General features: G+C 40.8%; 1 protein-coding gene across 2 annotated transcripts in view; it reads left to right on the plus strand.

The window, feature by feature from the left end:
- WNT7B (Wnt family member 7B) overlaps positions 1-21,418 on the plus strand; it is a 132,278-nt gene that overhangs the window by 48,085 nt on the left and 62,775 nt on the right. For both annotated transcript variants that reach the window (XM_038386965.2, XM_038386964.2), the window contains exon 2: positions 20,229-20,455. In XM_038386965.2, the coding sequence (XP_038242893.1) occupies positions 20,229-20,455 (227 nt within the window). The remainder of the gene's footprint in view (positions 1-20,228; positions 20,456-21,418) is intronic.

Raw genomic sequence — 21,418 nt, forward strand, 5'->3', positions numbered from 1 at the left:
GTAGGCTCTTTACACAAGGGGTGAATTTCACTCAGATCTGTTAATGACAGGTTGCTTTAACATCATTTTCTGTTTGCAATATTAAATATATAAACTGTTAAATTTAACAAATTAATTTATTCCTAAGAAAGTCTGATAATTAAGAGTCTCTGATTTGGAGTCATTGGCCAAACTTCCCTGGTATTACTCTAATGACTTCACACGTTGGTTTATTTTATCTCATTTGCTTTTGAAGCTTAATCCTGCTAGCCTTACTCACATGAATAGATGCATAGATTTGGCCTGTTACATTGGACTCCTTTGCATCAACAATTCAATAAATGAAGTGACATATTTGGATGCCTTTGCAGGGTGAAAAAGAACTACGTTGTGTTTAATGGAGGAAATAGAAGCGTTCACAGGACAAATTAGAGTTTTTCCACATAGCTGATGGAAAACCACTAACTGATATTTCACACTGCAGTTTAGGGAAGACCATATCCTGCTTATAAATTCTCAGTTAGATCCTAGCCCTTGACACCATAAGCCTCCTTATAATAAGATATATTTTAGATAAAGACATGTGAGCATGTTGTAATTTCTACAGTCAGTTATCCTGTCCTTCATTGGAGGGCATGGAGACCTATGGGTATAACTAAAGAGAGAGTTTAAATGGTTCTTTGGTGGAGAAAAAAAGTAATGCAGGAATTTCTGGCTTTTAAAATCAGCTTATAAAAGCTGCAGCCTGCAAGACAGCTTGCCTGAATTAGGCTAGAGGGAAATGAAAAGATTTATAGCAGATACAGAATATTTTGGAATACACTGACAGTGAGAGTGATGAGCCTAGGATGATAGGATATAGAACCTTTCCCCTGATGGTCATCCAGCTGAGTTTAGTTCCCACTGGACTGGCATCTACATCACAAAACCACCCCCACAACTGGCATAAATTCCCACCCTTGTTGGCCATTTCAGCACACAGGCCACAGAGACTGAATAATCATCCTTAGAAATAATACCTCAAGGTTTCAGAGTAGCAGCCGTGTTAGTCTGTATTCGCAAAAAGAAAAGGAGTACTTGTGGCACCTTAGAGACTAACAAATTTATTACCTCAAGGTTGTGGCTGAGGCCCTTAGGGTTGGCAATGTAGTGAAAACTTGCACAGTCATTACCGGTACAGTACTTGTCTTGTAGACAGAGGATGTCAGGCTTTAGGGCTGCCATTCCTTCACAAACACTCAAAGATGGTGGGTGTCACATACTACTGGGTACCATCTAATCCCTGCTGAATAAAGGGCCCTAGCACAGCTACTCAGAGGAGAGGTAGTAAGACTGGCTGCTGGAGGGAGTAGGGAAAAAGCATTAGGACCCCACATCCATGGCCATAGAGCTGGGTTGAACCTCAGCTGGGGAGGTTTCAATTTTCTTTCCGATTCCATTGACTTCATTTACTTTCTTGTTACAGACACTAATGTCTGAAGACCAAGATTTTTTTTCTCCGCTGGGTCATTCTACCAGTTTATACTGTTTGCTTATTCTGACCTGAGACTATGATGGCAGAGGGGAAGAGTTATCGCTAATTGGAGTTAACTCTAATAATTCATTAAACCATGTTAAACTTCCATTATTTTTATAGGCGGCTTGTCAAATAAGAACCTCTAGGATCTTATTTCCTGTAAGTTGGCCATCTTTAGTAGAATAGCCAGACTAATGTCCAGGTCAAGCAGATTCTTGTACTGGGATGTGGGCTAAAAATTATCCTAACATTGATTTTAATCTGAATATAGTCCTCAAGATCTGGCCACTTGATGGAGCCCTTTAAACTTCTGGTACCCAGGCTGGTCCATCAGAATTACCTTAATGAAATCTGTGACTGGAAACCGTGACATGACATCAGCGAGGCTGAAGAAAGTAGTTTGTTGTCAGCCTTCCCAGGTCACTAAGGAGAGAGTTTAGGATGGGATCGTTGCGCTCAGTCAGGAGAAAACACAAGGACAGTTAGAAAACCAAAAGAGGCAGATAGACTCAAGATCTTTTTTCTAAAAAAACATGCCAGAATTTTAACAAGCATAATTAATGCAATTTAAAATACAAGTAAAGATATTCACCTCATTCTTTAGTACTGCCTTACTTTTATGCTGCCAACTTGTTGATGATATACATCAGCTGACAGCTTAGTATTAGTCTCTTGTATAGAAGCTCCAGCTGAGACTGAGGCCTCGTTGTGACAGGCACCGTATGAATGTGTTGTGAGAGATAGTTGTTATCCTGAAGAAAGTCTAGACAGATGAAACAGAGATTGGGAGGGAAACAAAAGCCCAGAGAACAAGGGAAGTGACTTGCCCAATGACACACACAAAGTCAGTGGTACAGTCAGGAACAGAACCCAGCTGTCCAGATTCCCAGTTCAGTGCCCTATCCACCAGAGCACATTGCCTCCATGACAACGATTACATAATGTTTAGTTTGTTGGATGATCTGGCCTGTTATCTTCCAGAATTGACAGTCTAGTAATATGACATCTCATTCAGAAAGATAACACAAGTGGAAATGTGATGGAGTACATGCACCTCCCTGCCATGCGATGTCTAAGACCAAATAAACTTTCCAGCCCTGTTTAGAAGTAGGAAGTATTTAATGGAATATGGAGATTGATTGAGCTGAGAACACTGAATCCAGAGAACTTCATCTAAATGTATAGTATCTGCTCATTTGTTTGGTTATGCCTAAAGCTGTGCATCAGTTGATGTCACACACTGTAGTTCATGCAGAGTTACCTAGTGGTCAAAGCAGGAGTCTGGCCTAATTTTCAGAGCAGAATCAGCAGACAGAACTGGAGGTGTGGTCAGGAGACAAGCTGAGGATTTGAGCCAGGGGTCAGGACTCAACCAAAGATTAAAACTGGAGTCATGATCAGGAGACAAGCCAGGGGACAGAGCCAGGAATCAGGAGTTCAGAAGCAGGCAGGACTGGAGCTTGAGCTGGAGCAGAGCAGGCAAGGAATGAAGCAAGGGTTGGACAGGGAGCAGGTCTGACACAGCTGCAGACACAGATCACATTGAGCAGCCACAATGCTGCTCTTGCTATAGGGCTTAAATGGTGATCTGGTGGCTCTTTTGACCAATCAGGGAGCACAGTACTTAGTATGGTTAGACACAATCGTCATTAAAAATCTAAATGTTTAAGTCAGGCCACAACAGTTTGCAAGAAGAAATGGTTTGAAAATACTAGCTTAATACTGCTGGTGGCCAACAGAAAAATAAAAGCTATGCAGTGCAGATAACCCCGGTGGAACCTGCCTTTTTACTGAACAATACTAAGACCATAACGAAATATGACCAGGAATCACTGATCTAGAAACAGGATGAGATGAATGGGGATGGCGGGGAAACAAGTTCTCTCTCGCTCTCACTCGCTCAGAAGTGACCCAGGAGAATTCATTCCATATCTTATTTAACTGGGAAGACTCATCAATAGCTTATAAGGTACTTGTGGAACGTGCTCCTCTTTGGCATAGGGCGAGACTGTTGGAAACCAGCACTTAAATTGAGTTCAGTTTTCAGAGCTTGGGAATATTTTTTCTTACACTGACTATAATAAGACTTGATTTTTGTGTAAGCTCATAAGTGATAATGATAAGCTTGCACAGTGTCATACTTAGACCTTTTAGGCTCTGTTGGACATCACTTTAATATTTGTTACAATACACATCCTTTGTCAGAGAGCTACATCTATATCCTTGCAGGGGTTTGGGCTTGATCTAGAAGGTCTCTTCCATCTCTGATTTCTGGGAGTCTTCTATGATCTTTTTTTCTTTCTCTTGTGGCTTCAGTGGATTGATACGTGTTAGGCTCCTGTAACATTAACATCCCCTTCTGATTTTTTTTTATTCTTGCTACTATTTTCCATTGTTACTATTTATGCTGTGGTAGTGTGAAGACGCCTCAATTGAGATTGGGGATTCATTGCGCTGAACACTCTACAGAATAGAGAATGGCCCCTGCCTTAAACAGCTTGCAATCTGTATTTAGTATTTCCACTTAAATGGAGGCAGGATGGGCATGTGGCTAAAGAACAAGATTGGCCGTCATGATATTGGTGGTAGAAATGGGATTATAACCACAGATTTGCTTTTGGAGCTGGGGGAAGTCACCAACTCTGTGTGCCTCAGTTTCCAGTCAGTAAAAGAAATATATTTATACCTACCTCCAAGAAGTATGGGTGCTGTGTGGATTCATTCATTGACATTTGTAAAGAACTTCGGGATCCTCAGTAGCAGTATAATTGCAAAGTATTGTTGTTGTTGTTTTTTAACTCTGCCCATGTCAGAAGCTTTATGAAACTATTGATTAAGGACATGTTAAATATTTCTTTTCCATTATAACAATTTGGAAAGACTAAAGATTGAGAGGAAAAGGAGGCCTTTCTTTCTTGTGGGTTTGCCTTTTGCAGAATATTTTAGTTCCAACCACTCTCCAGATGAGGGTTGAGCCATTTGAGTATGGTGGAGCACAGTTTGACTGAGGTTTTCTGGGATGGACAGGGTGGGAATTCATTCCATATCTTTTGGGTTGATTCTCTCCTGCATTTGGCTCCAAGGGACATCAGAGCACTCGTTTTGGAGCCCTGATTCAGCGTTGGCCTTGGTGTGTGTTGCAGTAGCCACCAGTAGAGGATTGGACTAGCATAGCTCTGCCGCCCCCCTTCCCTACTCCCATCACTCCCCGATGCCGGGGTGTAGAGCAGCTGGCTCAGGTGCCAACTTCACAGCTTTATGCCACTGACAAATTCCCTTCCATCAGGGGAACTGTCTGATGGTGAGTTATGAAGTCTTTCATTCTGAAGCACTTTACAAACATAGGTCATGATTCTGCAAAGACTTATACTTAATGGCAAAGACTGCACTTTACAGACTGTGGGTATTCCCATGCGGCCATAAAGTCATATACAAAACTGTAGCCAGGGCTCATATCAATTCCCAGGTAAAAGCATCCAATTCTGGAGTGACAAATGTCAGCTGTTTAGCAGGGCACAACTGTAATACACAACAGCTTAGACAGGAAATGAAGACTACATTATACAGTTAAAACCTAAGGGAGATTTGGGTAGTCAAATGTAATTACCTGATTTTGCAACAGCACTACTCTTATAAAAAGTGCCAGGACAACTTGGACACCATGAGAGACCAGGGCCTCTGTTTTATCTCTCAGCCAAACAGCAACATCTTCAAAAATTACTACATGTAAAATCATCCACCATTGTCTAAATTTTAGCATGAAGTATGCCATAAAGACATTCCATAGCTCCAGAAGACCTGACTTTTGGGTTACAGTGGGTTTGTATTGTTCTGTTCAACAGCAAAGACACTGATTCCTGTCTGGGGATTGGGAATTGATTTGTGATATTTGGACTCTATTATCAGTGTAATGCACCGTATGGATTAGTTATCAGATCCTGCATGAGGCTGTAGTTTTCCAAACACCCAACAATAAAACAAAACAAGGTGATTTTCTTACCTTAGCACTTATGTAATGCGGAAAGAATGCTGTGGAATTTTTTTCCTAGGGTGGGGGAAGTTTTGAAGCATGAAAAACACAAGAGGCCAGTTTAAGAGAGTCTAAAGTATACTTTAAGACATGGCATTAAGGTATTATTTTATAATAGCTTTTAGTGAAAGGATTCAGAACATTCACTTTTATTTGCTAAAGTTAATTACTGAACAAACAAACACGATGTACACCCACTGCATTTATTTTTTCCTTTATAACAGAGATCATTAAAACATTCTTTAAATATTTTTCTTTAGGATGCCTGAGAAGTAAGAATAAAAGCTCCTTGAGTGGTGTGAATCAACTTGGAAGACATTAGCTACAGCAGAAGGAGACTGGGGGAGGATATATTTTGAATGGTGATTTTGCAGTTTATGGGTGCTCATGGGGTGGGCCTCTTCACAGACAGCTTCAGTCTCACGGTCAAATTTCCCTCAAAAGTGGGAGTTCTGTTGACCCTCTGAATGGGTGGCTAGCTCATCACAAAGATTTGTCTGCCAACTTAGTAGATTTGTGACAGGGGTGAATGGGCCAGGTTAGGGACTGAACCCATGACCTCCTAATCTTATCGCATGGGTAGTGCCTCCTAGGCCGTTCAATGGTTATTTGACCCGGATGAACAATTTAGAGGAAAATTTGACCCATTCTAGGGATTAAGGGTTCAGGGAAATCAAAACCCAGTGTTCAAACTTAGATTTAACTTCAGCTCTTCGGTATCGCCATATCTCAATGTGACACTTTCCAACGTACCATTTGTGTCCTGCCATTACAGTCATCTCAAGCCTAGATGCCATAGGCTAAACTTTTAAACCTATAGAATGCATTTTAAGCCTTTCATGTTTGGGCTGGCAAAACTTGACTTTAATGGTGCACTTCACTCCTATGGAATAATGCAAGACGTTAGTATCCAGACAGTTTAATCAGTTTAATCTTCAGTAACAATAAAATGCTTTGACATTGATTAGAAAAATGTAAACATTGGTTTAAATCTGTAAGTATTTATTTAAATGGTATTGGTAACAAGGTGCACAATGTGTTGAATAGACTATCCAGCAATGATAACATTCTGACTCCTATCTTTGCAGCATTAAAACTGGTGAGGGAGAGAATCCAAAAAAGTGCCCAATACTTTGGCTGTTTAATCCAAACTATCTCAATCTCTTGAGTCTACTAAATGGAGATAGACAAGTAAAAGCTCTCTGATGAGATTTTTCACACTGTTGGTCATGGTCAGAGTCCAAAACTGAAATAAAGTTTCTCATCCCAACATGTCAAAACCTTAATAAAGGTTCTTTTTTACTTTGTTTTGAGAGACAAAGGAAGGTTCAGTGACACTGGCGGTAAAAGGTTCTTCATTTCTCTGAACCAGTTCACGTATCCCTTGTCACAGCAGCCTCCTCAATCACTAGCTTGATTGATCTGAAATATTATGAGATCAAAACACTTACAAACTGATTCTAGATAAAAGGTTCTTCAGATAGGATTGTTAAACATAAGAGTTTTGTATTTTAAATATTAATTAATGATCTCTTCTCTACCTGCCAAGTTATATGCTCTAGCAGACATCAGAAGCTTTTATTTGCATTTCAGGCATAGGCTATGTGATCCACATTTCCGTGCACTTTGTTGTTCTCTCTCTCCTCCCTGCCCCTCCCAGCTCACCTTGCCTCCCTTCCCGTCAGCCCTACCTATCAGATCAGATGCTGCAGCCCAGAGTAGCAGCAAATAGCTACATAATTATTGCATAACTGGCACAAATTACCTGCTACTTGTAGTGGAACATTAAACTTCAAGATACTTGGGGTGGGGCAAAAGGAGTCTCCCCCACAGAGTGCGAATACTTCAGCAGGGGCCCATTTTATTCAGCTAACGGTAGCATTCACACTGGTGTGAAAATGGCTCATCACAATATAAAGAACAAATGGTACCTCTTCTTTTCCCCTCCTCTTCTTCAGCCCCCTAGTCTTTCCTCTCAGCTATTTTCAGCTTCAACCCTTTCTTTTTCCCTATTATGCTTGCAGATAAGATAAACAGTGTTGAGGCCATTAATTACAGTAAATATACTTATTTTTATTGTAAAAGTCATATTAATGAATTTTAAAAATCAGCTTAACCCACTTGGTCCATCTTTCATCCAATAATGCAGTGGTTAATTAAATAGAGGCAGTAATTGGCTACATCTCTCTTAATTGGGCTGGAATGTCTGCTTCTTAAAGCTGTCAGAGATAGTACAGCAGAAACAACGAGGAGTCCTTGTGGTACCTTAGAGACTAAGGTGCCACAAGGACTCATCGTTGGTTTTGCTGATACAGACTAACATGGCTACCACTCTGAAATCAGTACAGCAGATAATTCCCTCTGTTTAGGTGAACTCTCCACTCATAGAAATCTAGTGGAAGTGGCTCTGCTGCCTCCTGTGACAGCTGTGCCTTCTACCCCATGGGCAAGGGGAAGGAAGGCCACGTTGAGTGTGTTCTGGAGGGTGGCATGAATGGGACAGGAGGGTACGGGGTATGATAGATCAGAGTTACACTGCACCAATCCTCCTCTAGCATAAGGTCCTTGCAAAAGAGGCAGCTCTAACTTATGCCAGCACCAAGCAGCCCTGAATCAGTGATCCACAACCAGCTCCCTGCTGCGGCTCCTCTCCACTACGTCTGAGCACAGGTTGGACAAAGTGGGAAATAAGAGCCAGTTATTCCATTCTTGTCAGTCACATCTCTATAACTGGAATTTGTTTTTTCAGCCAGAGCGACGAAATACATTTATTGGCTGCAGTCACAAGGATTCTAAACAGGCCTCTCTCTATGTTCAGCTGCAGTAAATCAGGCCATTGCCCTAATATGAATATACCACATATTTAGGGCTATATCTCTGAGATAACTCTTGGATTGAATTTCTTCCATTGCACCATGAAATTTGAGACAATCCCAGAAGATCTGGGGACAGATCCTGAGCTCTGTCTAAGGAACAGCGAGCTGCAAAGGTATCATACAGCCACCTTGCCCTATCTCAACCTCTGGCTCATGATGAACCTAACTCTGTTGTACCAGAGGATCCAACCCATGAAGAAAATTCTCTAAATATGGCCTCCCCTCTGACATTTCGCTGTGAATTTTGTGTTTATTTGGTTTTGAAAGACTGTGTGCAAATATCTAATACAACTTCCACTGCCGTTCTTTCCATGTGCGGTGATTTGTATGGCTCACAATGGCTAGCATTATATCCTTCCCATCCTTTGCAGTCTCTTGTCGTCAATAATGCCCTGTAGTTCGGTGAAAAAAGGGAACACAATGTACCTTCCTCTTCAAAGATCTGACTATCTTGTCATATTTTTTACATAGCTCCTTCTTTTGAGGAGAAGTCTAGTTTAAATAGTCTCCAGCTTTTGTGATTTTATACTGGGTCCATTGTTTTTCCCCAAGGCGGATTCAATTTAAAAAAAATGTGTTTCTGTCTAAACAGTGGTTCTCAACCTACTTATCATTGTGGGCTGCATATACAGCTCTCTGTGTGTTACGTGGGCCGCATCCACACACTGTATACTACCTGTCTAGCCCTGAGGATGTCACATGGGTGGCAGCTGTGTGCTGATAGGGCCACGGTTGAAAACTACTGGTCTAAAGGAATGAATGCTGTTATTTGTTTAACACCAACCATAAGACAGACCCACTTTGAAGAGTTTACACTGGGAAAGATAGACACATAGGTCTCAATCCTGAAAGGTGCTGAGCGCTCTGGCCCTTTGTCCAGCCAAGCACTGAAGCATGTGTTTAATTTTAAGCCCCACTGATTTCAGTGATACTACTTGCATGCTTAAAGTTAAGCACATGCTCTGCTGTATTAGGACTGGAATGCTCAACACTTTGGCGAGAGGCAAAGTGACTTGCCCAAGATCACAGAGCAGATCAGTGTCAGAGCTGAGAATAGGATCCAGGTCTCCTGACTCCCAGTCCAATTCCCTTTTTAGTAGACTCTGCAGCCTCCTGGGAACACTTATCACATTCATTGAGAAATATATGAGATATTCTGTCACTGGAAAAATCCAACAGAATTTAATAGGAATGAAACCAACAGGATTCTATAGAAATCCACTACAGTCCTACACAATTTAATAGGAAATTATATCCTTTCTATAGGGCTTTTTATTTTAGGATGGTTAAAAACAAACCAAACAGAAAGGTTATAACTTTCTATTAAATTCTATGAGACTTTTCTTTAAGGTGAACTTGTAAAAATAATGAGCTATGGATAAATGTCTTGGAGGTGGAAGTGGGAAAGGACACAGAATATATGTTGAATTAAAAGGAATTTAATAAAAATATGAAAGCATCTCTAGATGAATGCCTGGGCTAGTTCCAGTTCTAACCTTACTGTTAACACATTCTAGTTCTCATCCAAGACTCTTCAGCATTAGTGAATCTGACCTGCCCCAGCTCTTTAGATATGTAGGTTTTTTACATTTATTATTATTTGTTTATGTAGGGCCAGAATCTGAGACCCTTACTTAGGATGAGTAGCAGTTTATTTCACAAGCCGTCATTACTAAAGTAAATTGGACTGTTCATGGAGTGAAGTACTACTCAGTTTCACTAAGGGTGGCAAAATCTGCCTCATTAGGTATAATGATAGAACACCTATGTTGTTGTTATTATTTACTATTTGTACTACCATAGCACATAGGAGCCCCAGCCATGGAGCAAAGCCCCATTATGCTAGGTGCTGTGCAAACACAGAACAGGCAGACACTCTTCCTCACCCCCCCAAAGAGTTTACAATATAAGTCGACATGAAGAGTTTTGGTTCAATAACAGTCATCACTAGGGGCCTTGATTATAACAAAAAGGGGGCAGATTACTCCTTGCTCTGTGCTGGCTCCGCTCTGTTGGCTGGTGCACTGGAATGGGGGGTAGGTGCAAATCCTTGGCTCCAGCATTCCTCACCACATCTCACCTACTCCTGATCCACCTACGTGGCTGGAGTAGCTGCAGAGGCTGCTCTCCCCCTTACACTGCACAGGGGAGTACGGACATGCCTTCTATTTCCTAAACTTCCCTGCCCAGCTATTTAGGGCAAGAGACAATCTTCCGGTCAGCATTAACATAGAAACTGAGCACACTTGTACAGGTTTTTTTCATTCATCTTGTAGAATTTGATTGCAAATTATATTCTATCGGATGGTCCAAAAAGGCCTGTTTTATTAGCCGTATGCATCAGGAGAGAATATTTGTGCTACAAGAGGGCTATTGTGCTGGTCGGATGAGTGGGTGTTGCTTGGCCACTAAGGCTGTGGCTTCTCCGTATCTCTGAGAGGCAATGCGGAAGAGGGTCTGTGTGTGCAATCTGCACGGGGGAAAGACTGACACTGTTTACATCTGCATCACTAGCAGCAGGACCAGAGCTGCCTCTGCACCCAATCAATAGATGTGGTTCTGGTGATTAAATGACCTTTGTGCCTGTGTCATCATTCAGGGACTCTGCCTGGCTGTGCTAACCCACCGATAATGTCATGTAATGGTGCTAGCCATGTAATATTGTTTTCTTAAGTGTTAGAAAAATCTTGGGAAGGCTAGAAGAACAAAGAATCCAGCATTGCATTTGAACCAAATGCTAAAATGGTTAGAAGCCAACCAATCTGAGCCTAGACTGTGACCTGTCAGTCTTCTTCAGGAAGGATAGCGCCTAGCTGTCTGACTCTGGAAGAGATCAGAGAGATATGTGTGACTCTGGGAGTCAAAATTCAGTTCTTGATTCCTCCTTACTCAAGGAAATAATCTGCTTGAGGTCTATGCCTGCAGATCAATCTAAACTGGTCTGGGCTATACTTGTGCAGTGATGGCTGATGTATTTTGCAGAGTGGAATCAAGACTCCATCCACTCCCTCCTCCAGCTTACCCACTCCCTGCCCACTTACATGGGAGGGGGATCAGTGGAGGCTGCTTTTCTCCCAGTACAATGTAAGCTGCTCAGGGAAACAAGGGGAGGACCTTACACCCCCGCTCTCCTGTGCGTCAGCATATAAAGCAAGCAGCAATCTTGCCTGGAATGCGATCTTAGAGCAGAGGCTGGGGGCACAACAAACAGTGCCACTGTTTAGAACAAGAGAGCCTCTACTGCATTAGGAATATGCCATTAAGTTAAGACAAACAGCACTACTGGTATCAGCACAGAAACAGCAACCTCCAGCAGTCGTTTAGTCCAAACTGACCCAGTTGCTAGGCACTTTGAAAAATTACCAGAACATACTCCACTCTTTCATTTAACATAGAACTGAAAGACAACCCGACACCCGCCTAGCAGAGATTGCGTTTAAATAAATTAGAGATGGATAATGTCTGCTAGATAAACTAGTCCATTCTCTTCTCAGGGCAGGATTAGTCATATAGTGTACTATCCCGTGCTTTATCCAGCCCTGTGTTATAAATAACTCAGGACTAGCGTCTGACACTCTTTCTTACATTGAGTGAAGAACATCATTGATTGCAATGGCCTAGGTTATGACTTTCGGCACAGAGCCAAGCACTGCCCCTGGTGACACTGTGACTCAGATGCCTCTGAATCAGAGCTCCTCCCCACCTCTGCCTTGCTCTGGGAGTTATCAATTTACTGCCGGTTTATACCAGGAACAAAGTACAAAACCCCTTCTGCCAGATCATATGTGGTTAAGAAGGTGGAGCCCAGGCTCTTTCCACTCCCTGCCCACCTGCTTGGGTGGAGAGGTAATTGGGTGTGGGATACCCCCTTACTCTTATGCACCCACATCTGAGTTCTGGGTAGCTTGCACAAGGTTGCAAGGGCAGTTATTAGTTCCCCTCGCTCCCTTGCATGAACATATAGTCCAAGTCACAACTTAGCCCTATGGGACTATTTATGAAGTAAAATACACTACTTAACATGAGCAATGGTGGCAGAATCTGCCCTACAGTGATAGGACTTAGACATCTCCCTGTGGTCTAATAAAACTTACCCTTTGGAATGTTTCTCTTGATATTCAAAATATGGACTTTTTTGCAATGCATTTGCTAGGATCCTAATAATAGTGCATTCAAACATGGACTTTATATTCTGTAAAATGCAATCATCCAGAAGTCTGTGAAGCAAGGGACCTGATTCCACCTCTTATTTGAACTATTGCTAATTGCTAGGGCATAGATTGTGACTTGAGGTGAAGCCCTCAGCAAGCGGGGGTGGATTGGCTGCACCACCAGAGGCATTGTCCAGGGAGGCATTGTGACTCAGAGGCACACCTCTTGAGACACAATTTCTCCTCTATTTCCTCCTAGGGAGTAATAATTTACTGCCTGTCTAATTGCAACAGCCCTTGCCAGCTCGGCTTGGCTGGCTGGTGTGTAAGGGGAGTGAATCCAGTGCTCTGCCCCTCTCAACCAATCTGTTGCATGTAACCAAAGCAGGAACATCCAGAGAGTTTTCACTCCCACTTCCCCGTTCCACAGGCATGTCGTCCACCTCTGCCCCCGGCGTGACTCATCCCTCAAGTCTACCTACCCTACTAGTTCCATTTTGCAGGTGAATGATGTTACTTAAATGAGATGGTTTTTGTCTGGCCATATCACTTGCACTCACTTAAAAATCTCTCCCTCCTGTGTCTAGTGCAGGCGATAACATTCGATGGCACTGGTTTCGAGAATCAAGCTGGAGCTCCAGCAGGGTTCAGCGCACCACAGGGCAGAACTGAGCAGGCTTATTTGATTTCCATTTCAATATCACATGCACTGAACAATGATTTCTTGAAGCCTGCTGTGGAAAACAAAATTGAAAGCATAAATATATGCAGATGGAATTCAGAGCTGGGAAAGCTTCTGCCAATTTCTGCAACTTATGCATGCTCAAAATATTTACTTAGGAATTCTTAATTAAATAAACCATTCAGTAGGGTGTACTGTTTCAGATGTGTCACAATGTCACCACAAAATATGTCAGTGGTTCTTTTTAACAAAGATTCCATTATAGAGCTTTTTATCAGACACTCTGGGGTAAGTTTTCAGGACAGTGCACAGGGATTTTAGCCATGCAACTCCTCTTCTAATGGGATTTGTGTGGCTAAATCTCTTCACTCCATGCTGAAAATGTATTCCTACCCAACAGCAACTTAAGGTTAATATTAAGCAGCACAGTTTGAGGTGATATCACAGAAAGGCATCTAATCAAAGACTATACAATCAGGCTGGTCTAGTGGGAAGTCTTGTGCATTGTACTGCTAGGCAGCAAGGAATCCAAATTAGCTTGGTGCTTTAGATTCACTTGGTGTTGAATTCAGTTGCTCCAGGAGCATCACAAAGGAAGTTAGTGCACCCTGATATCACCCCTTGTTTGGGACTTGGGGTCAAATGCCATTTGTTCTAGTAGCATATATTTTCTGGGGGAAAAAAGTGGTAAAAAGTAAGATTTTTTTAAACAAAAGTATATTGGGTAAACATGAACTAGATGTAGTATATCTGTATTAAATGCCTGGACCATTTACTATATCTGTTTGATTTTTACTTTGGTTAGATATTTGTCAGAGCCAACCCCCGGGTCTGTATTTCAAAGCTTGGGAACACCTTTAAGGTTCACATATTTTTACCTGTATTTTATCATATGGTAAAAATTCAGGTTCTACTAATAACAGTAAAAAACATTCTCTCTGACAAGGTGTGTAGTTATTTTGTTTTCATTCTCTTTGCCGTAAGGATGGATATGATTTCTATATTTACCAGAATAGATCTGACGAAGGCCCTGATCCTGAAAACACTTATTCATGTGATTAACTTTATGTACGTGAGCTGTCCCATTGACCCCAATCAGACTGCTCACATACACAAGACAAACACATACATGTGTTTGCTGGTTAGGGGACTGAGAAAGCAACGTACATAACAGCAGTAAATCTGTCTTATGGTAGGTAGCAAATGCTTATGGTAGAGGTTGAAATTTGTTCAGAAACATTTACACAATTTTGCATGAAATTTTACAGTTTTCCATTTCACATACTTTTTCAGCCCTCAGATTTCTGTGAAATTTCAAGGGGCCATAATATTTGTATGACTGGCTTGTAAACTTCACTTGCTCAAGATGCTATGATTTTGCAGTTTTGCATAAAAGTTTGTGAGAAATTACTATGAAAGTGTGGGAGAGAGGTAGGTAGGTAACAAAACTCAAAATTGGAATTATTAGAAATATTGCTTTATATGCTTGAAAAACAGGCAATTTAAAACAAACAACCCCTCCTTTTTTTAAGAATATTTTGCTTATATCTAGCTTAGGGGGAACAGTTATAACTGCAGATTGATTTTTAAAAAATCTGAACCCTGAACTTGAGGTTTCAAACTCATGATGTGAATCCAAACCTTCCCAAACGTCAGGGTATTCCCATGCCCCGTTTAGATTTTGCCTGTTGTAGGTTTGAACTTTAAACTTGTATCCAAACCCAGATTCAGATTCAGAGTTTTGGTTTTGACCTCTCTTTACTTACAACAATAAAAAAATCACTGCAAGCAATTCCCTGTGAATTAATTATTATTAATCGTTAAGAGATGCCACGTGGTTCCATTGATATTGCTTAAATGGGTATTTCACATTGATGAACAAATGTAGAACTCAGAATTGTGCACACATTATCACTGTACTGTATGGTTACACCAGAAATCTGAACAAAACACTGCACTCAGGATTTCCTTGTGGTAAGACTACCGCTCCTGGAGGAAAGATTAGATGGCAGACAATGGCTAAATGTGGCATGTAGATTTTGGTTTTTTGACAGTTGTTATAAAGCAAAACACTCTCGATCCAGTTACAGATGTTAACCTGTCAAAGCCCAAAAGTGCAACACAGCCCTTTAGAATGCGTGACAAACGCACAAACTGAGGGATACCACAAGAAACAGCAATTGAGGAAGTATGAAACACTTTTGGGTGCATTTCTTTAATATAAATACAGTTTTCCAAAATCTCAGATTCATGAGTCAGCATTTCTTTTGGCAATAAATTAGAATAACAATTTAACAGCTAACAACAGGTCTGAGGGATATGCTGGTAAATTTAGGCTGAAAAGAGAGGGCAAGTCCCTTGAAGTACTACCAATAACACCCCCACATCTCCCAGTAATTATTGTTTGCATTTATATAGTGCCTTTCATCAACAATATCTCAAGCCATTTCACGAACATTAATTAATTAAGCCTCACAACACCTTTGTGAGGCAGATAGGCTTCTACTATTTTACAGATGGGAAAGCTAAGCCATACCGAAGAAAGTAATTTGCCTAAGGTTTGCCACGGAGTCAGTAGCTGACCAAGGAATACAGTTCTGCATGTCAGTTCCACGCTCAGACTGCTAGACAGTAGCGAGGTGAAACCAATGCATATCTTTAATGCACGCATACACGCTATGGCCAAAACTGTCCTTTGGTTTTGCGTGCCCAAATTGAGATGAGGTCAATGAGAGCTGCTAAGGGCTCATCTCATCTCAAAAGATGTCTCAAGTTGACCACTCAAAAATGGAGGCACCAAGATTATAGGCAAAATCTGAAATGTTTGGCTAACAAGAGACATATAGTATTCTCTGAGTGAAAACTTGGCCCTGTAAAGTCAGTGGCAAAATTTCCATTGACTTCAATGCAGCCAGAATTTCACCATTTGTGTAAATAAATAGCTGACTTTGATCCAAATTATAATCTTGGGTGCCGTCATTTTTGCGGCCGCAAATTGAGACACCCTTTGGACTTGATATTCAGAAGTGCTGCAGCTCTCATTGACACACATACTATATAGTGTGTGTGTTTATGTGTAGGACTGCTTCTACTGGTATAACCGAGGAAACAGAGCCCACAGGAGGGAAAATTCTACAGCAGGCCCACAGTCTATACTGTAGGGCTCAAAAACAGCCAAAGCCAGTCTAGAAGGCACTGACTGGAGAAGGGCCCAGTGCACCTTACAGATGCACCTTAGAGATGTGCTGAAAGTGCCCAACCAGCCCCATCTTCTCATGCAGGGAGCCCTGGATACAGTTTAAAATGTAGTTCTGCCCTGAAAAAATGACTGTGAGAACATCACCTTCTTCTTCAGTTATTCCGCTCCCTGTGTTTGTTTAATGTCACATCCTCTGATTCCAGTGAAAAAACAAATTTTTACTTCCAGCCCTGCAGAAACAACACAGCTGATCTACTAGATTCTTTTTAGACTCACCCACCATCAGCAGAACTGTTGACTAAATTCCTATTGTGGAACCACCTGTGTAGCCCCAATGTCTTCATGTTATGCCTTCATTTACAACCGTGTAACTTGTCTAAATGCAGTCAGGTTGCACCTATATAATTTAAAGGTAATGAAGTTGCAAAGATGTAACTGAAAGCAGACTGTGGCCTGTGGAATCTTTATTTCAGGTGATGATGCACAAGCTCGGCTTGACTTTAAGATCCCAGGATTTGTCAAGATGGCATCGCAGTGTGAATTAGAGGGGTGTGAATTGTAGAGCGCTCTAACATGCTCTAACTGCCCTGTGTAGACCCTGTTGGCACACTATAAAAGGTACCTAGTTCACACTGATGTCGTCCCGTTTCATACAGGACTGCATTAATGTGCATTAGGTACCTTTTAGAGTGCATCAGCAGGTCTACATAAGGCAGTTAGCCCAAAACATGTTAGAACGCTCTATGATTCAGACCCTCCTAGTTTGTGTAGACAAGGGCCCAGACTGAGTTTGCAGAGCTGGCAGTTAAATACTTGTAAACTGAGCAAATTTGTTCTGGAGTCATTAGGATGAATAAACATGGAACCTTGTCAATGCTATTTATAATAAGCCATTTTCAGAGTAGAACCACATTTGAAAGCTGCTCTCCCCACATTGTCTTACGTTAAAGCAAATCCCTTGTATGAATCCCCCTGCAGTCAACTGTGGTTTTATAGTGATCCATCATATAGTTGCATTATTGATTTAGTTAGTTTCATGTGATTAACGGTACACAATGCATATAAAATGCCTTTTCATTATTGCCTCTTGACTGGCATAAAAGGACAAGACCTGGGAATTAATACAATTCAGAAAGGGATCCCAGCATTTTAAAGTGATCATAACAAACAAAGTGCAAATGTTTCTAGCCCATAATTCACCAGTTATTAATGGAATACATTTTTTATACTTTTAAGCCTTTTTGTACTGCAACATGATCATACTATACACACTATACTTACCAGTATCGCATGTCATGATAATCAGAGGGAGAAAAGCCCTATAAACAATGAAAGAAAATGGATTAGTAGTATTGAGAATTGCCTGAATCCTAAACCAAATATTCAGGTTTCTTCACTAGGACCCAAATTCTTCTCTAATTTTCACAGATTCATAGATTTTTAAGGCCAGAAGAGACCAAATGATCATCTAGTCAGACCTCCTGTATAACACAGGTTGGAGAACCTCACCCAGTAATTTCTGCATCAAGCCCATAACATGTTTGAACTACAGCATATCTTTTAGAAAGACATCGAAGTCCTGATGTAAGGACTCACACATTTAAAAATTTTATATTGTTAGTTAAATAGAGAGAGGCCAGAATCAAAACCTGGTTCAGAATATGCCAGAATTTTGGGAACTTTTGGTCCCATTCTAAATTTTGTGTCTGGGCCCCAGCAACACTGAATTAAAACTCCTAATCTGACCCTTCATGTCTCAAACTTTGGGAGGGGTCAGATTTGAATCCAAATTTTGTACTTCTGACACATCTCTTTTAAAAAGGAAATACGGCACAATATGCTCACATTAACTCTTCTCTAATATCCTAAAATTCAAATGATTCAACCAGATATAAAAGCTGTGGATAAATGTAATGGAATGTCAATTTAGAAAGCTCTACCAAATTGAAGATTAAGGGTAGAACTGGCTGAAACTCTAAATCTCTGTTCTGTGGGAAATTCAGATATTTTGTTTTGGTGAGTGCTTCATTTCAATTTTATCTTTTTGACTATATTATCTATTATATTATAAAAGTCAAAATGATAAAGTTGAAACAAAATTCTTCAACCTTATAGAAACAAAATGTTTCAATAATTTGTCATTGACAATTTTGACTAAATCAATAATGTTACTGGTAAATGTTTTGATTTTGTCAAATTTGGTATTTTCCTGTGGAAAACTCTTCTGTCAGAATTTTTTTGACCAGCTCTAATTAAGGGCTACACTGTTGCTTCCCTGAATGAGTGTGCAGGATGGTGGGGGAATGAGTTCACCCTTTTATAGACCCACATAGGAGGCAGCTTCAGATCTTGTGATTCTTGGGCCACATCCAAGTGCCTCAGCCCTGTCTGGGGGTGGAACACCTACTTTGCACAGATGGTCAACAATGGTGTTTGTTGTGAAGGTGGTAGACACTTGTCTTCTAGAAAGTGAACTGAGACCACCACCATTTTTTCAGTGCACAGTATGCTATTGGGTGAGCTAGCTTGGTAAATGGCACAGAGAGCTCCTTCCCTGCAGTATGAAGAAACTTCCAGAGAGGAAGCAGCCATGAATTGTCTCCCAGCACTCCAGTTTGCATTGGGATAGGGCAGTGGGCCTGGCTAGCTCTGCCAGCAGCTTTTACTGGGTTAGAGGAAGTTTGTCTAGGTGCAGTGGGGCATGGAACAGGCATAACACCTCCAGGCACCACTTACCCTCTCCTTAGTGTGGCTCTGAATTTAAGAAGCATAATCTAGAATGTTTTCATGGCAACTAGTCTGGACATTCTGACCATCAATTCTAGCCCATGGGTATAAGAACCTAAGTCACTTGGGAGCTTAAGTCCCATTTGCAAGAGTGACTTAGGAGCCTAAATCTTAATAAAAGTCTTTTGAAAATGAGACAGGTTCCTAAATCAATTAGTCCATATTGAAAAATTTATCCCATGTTTTACATGCATCAGATAAAGATGTTGAAAAATTAATTGGAAAATGACAAATGTATGGCCTAAACTAGAAATCTTGTCAAACTTAAACACTTAGTTGGCTTATATTGGGCAGATGCAAGGTAAAGGCAGTCTTCAGAATGAGTTGTAACTCGAGAGCTATCACTCTGAAAATATATTGAAGAATAAGAATGACAAGTTTCAGTTACAGATGTTGCATGTTGGTGAGCATGTTGGTCCAAGACGTTTGCCAGGTCTGAAAATGATTTTGTGCCATATCTTGATTAATACTGATAAATTTCCATTATTCACTCAGTACTTTAAGTTAATAGTAATGGGCAACAATGTTGGTAGAATAAAGTCATTCTCTAAATTTTATTCCTTGGTTTAAAATTAGAGGCAGGTGAATGGCTCTGGTAAATTAAATACTGAAGCTGAACCTAAGCACAACACTCAAGATGAACCTGAAACTTTGAGACTCTACAAAGTTCAATGACATGTTGACTTACGTTTTTCAATATTACTCTTCACCTCTCCTTACTTCCTGGTTTTAACTGGGACCAGATGCAGAATTGCCAATATTCCATGAACAAAGCTGTTCATGTGGGCTTTCTGGCCCAAATGAAACCAGGAATTCCTGGAAATTTTGCAAGATTTCCAACCCCAATTGCTAGACCAAAGCTGTTGAGATAAGTCTGCATAATTATAGGAACCAAACTTCCAAACATTTTGCTGTTTGCCCATTGCCTTGTGAGCCACACTGCAATGTAGTGCAAATGGAGTTAATGGTCTCAATTAAATTCTAATACCTCTTTCTGTTTTTCTTCAGAGCTTTGTCATCTGTGGTGGCTTTAGGAGCAAATATAATCTGCAACAAAATACCAGGCTTGGCCCCGCGGCAACGAGCGATCTGCCAGAGCCGCCCTGATGCCATCATAGTGATTGGAGAAGGGGCACAGATGGGAATCAATGAATGCCAATATCAGTTCCGCTATGGCAGGTGGAACTGCTCAGCGCTGGGAGAGAAAACAGTCTTTGGACAAGAGCTTCGAGTAGGTAAGGGATTCTTTAAAATAGTATTAATAATAATAATAAATTGGGACTGCTCGCCTTTTGGCTCTCCCCTTGCAGTGCTTTAGAGATATAATGCTATGAGGCATTTACACGCTACACAAAATAAACCAATGCACCCTCCAGAACAACAGTGGTACTTTTTCTGATCTTATCTAACCCTATTTTGTAGTAGCTGAAAACCGTGTAGAGATTTCTAGGTTGAGTCTTTCATTATTCATACCACTCCCCGTGTGATAATGACCAGACTATTCTGTATGGGCAGCAATGACCTATATGACCAATTTCATCCTATAATTTCATAACTTTGTAGGCATTTAGGACTTCAGGATTGTTACTGTGCTGCACGCTATGACCAGTCTGAATTCCACAGTAATGATGGGAATGGAACTAAAATCAGCTCCATCCAGTACAGAGCAGTGATGCATAAACATTCTGCTCAGATTATTATCATGTGAAGATGACTCTACAAATTATCTGAAGTGAAAAACATTTTAAAAAAATTACTTGGCATGTAGGATCATGGCCTAACAAACTCTTACAGGATAGTCAGTACCATTTGTTATCACTTTCTACCAATTCTATGTGTGATATTATTTCATGAGGAGAGATCTTACAAAATAACTCTCTGTATCTCCAACATTGCCATTGTCACTGTCATCTTCAGCTCAGCTCAGGATTCTGGTCAGATATCTTTCCCTTTATCTGTCTCTCAAAAGCTGCGCTAGCACCATCAATTGCACAGTTTGTTGTTTAAATGCAAGAGTACTGGTTTGTTGTGTCTGGTTATCACAATGTTGCATTGAATCAATATGCTAGAAAGAAAGCATATAGTCCCACACGTCCCAGAAAATACTACAATCACCTTCCTTTGTGTAGCTGTAAATATCTTCCTTGGGTCAAATTCTGCTCTCGGTGATATCTGTGCTTGATTTCAATAATGGTGAT

Source organism: Dermochelys coriacea, chromosome 1 (assembly GCF_009764565.3).
Source record: "Dermochelys coriacea isolate rDerCor1 chromosome 1, rDerCor1.pri.v4, whole genome shotgun sequence".
Lineage (NCBI taxonomy): Eukaryota > Metazoa > Chordata > Testudines > Dermochelyidae > Dermochelys > Dermochelys coriacea.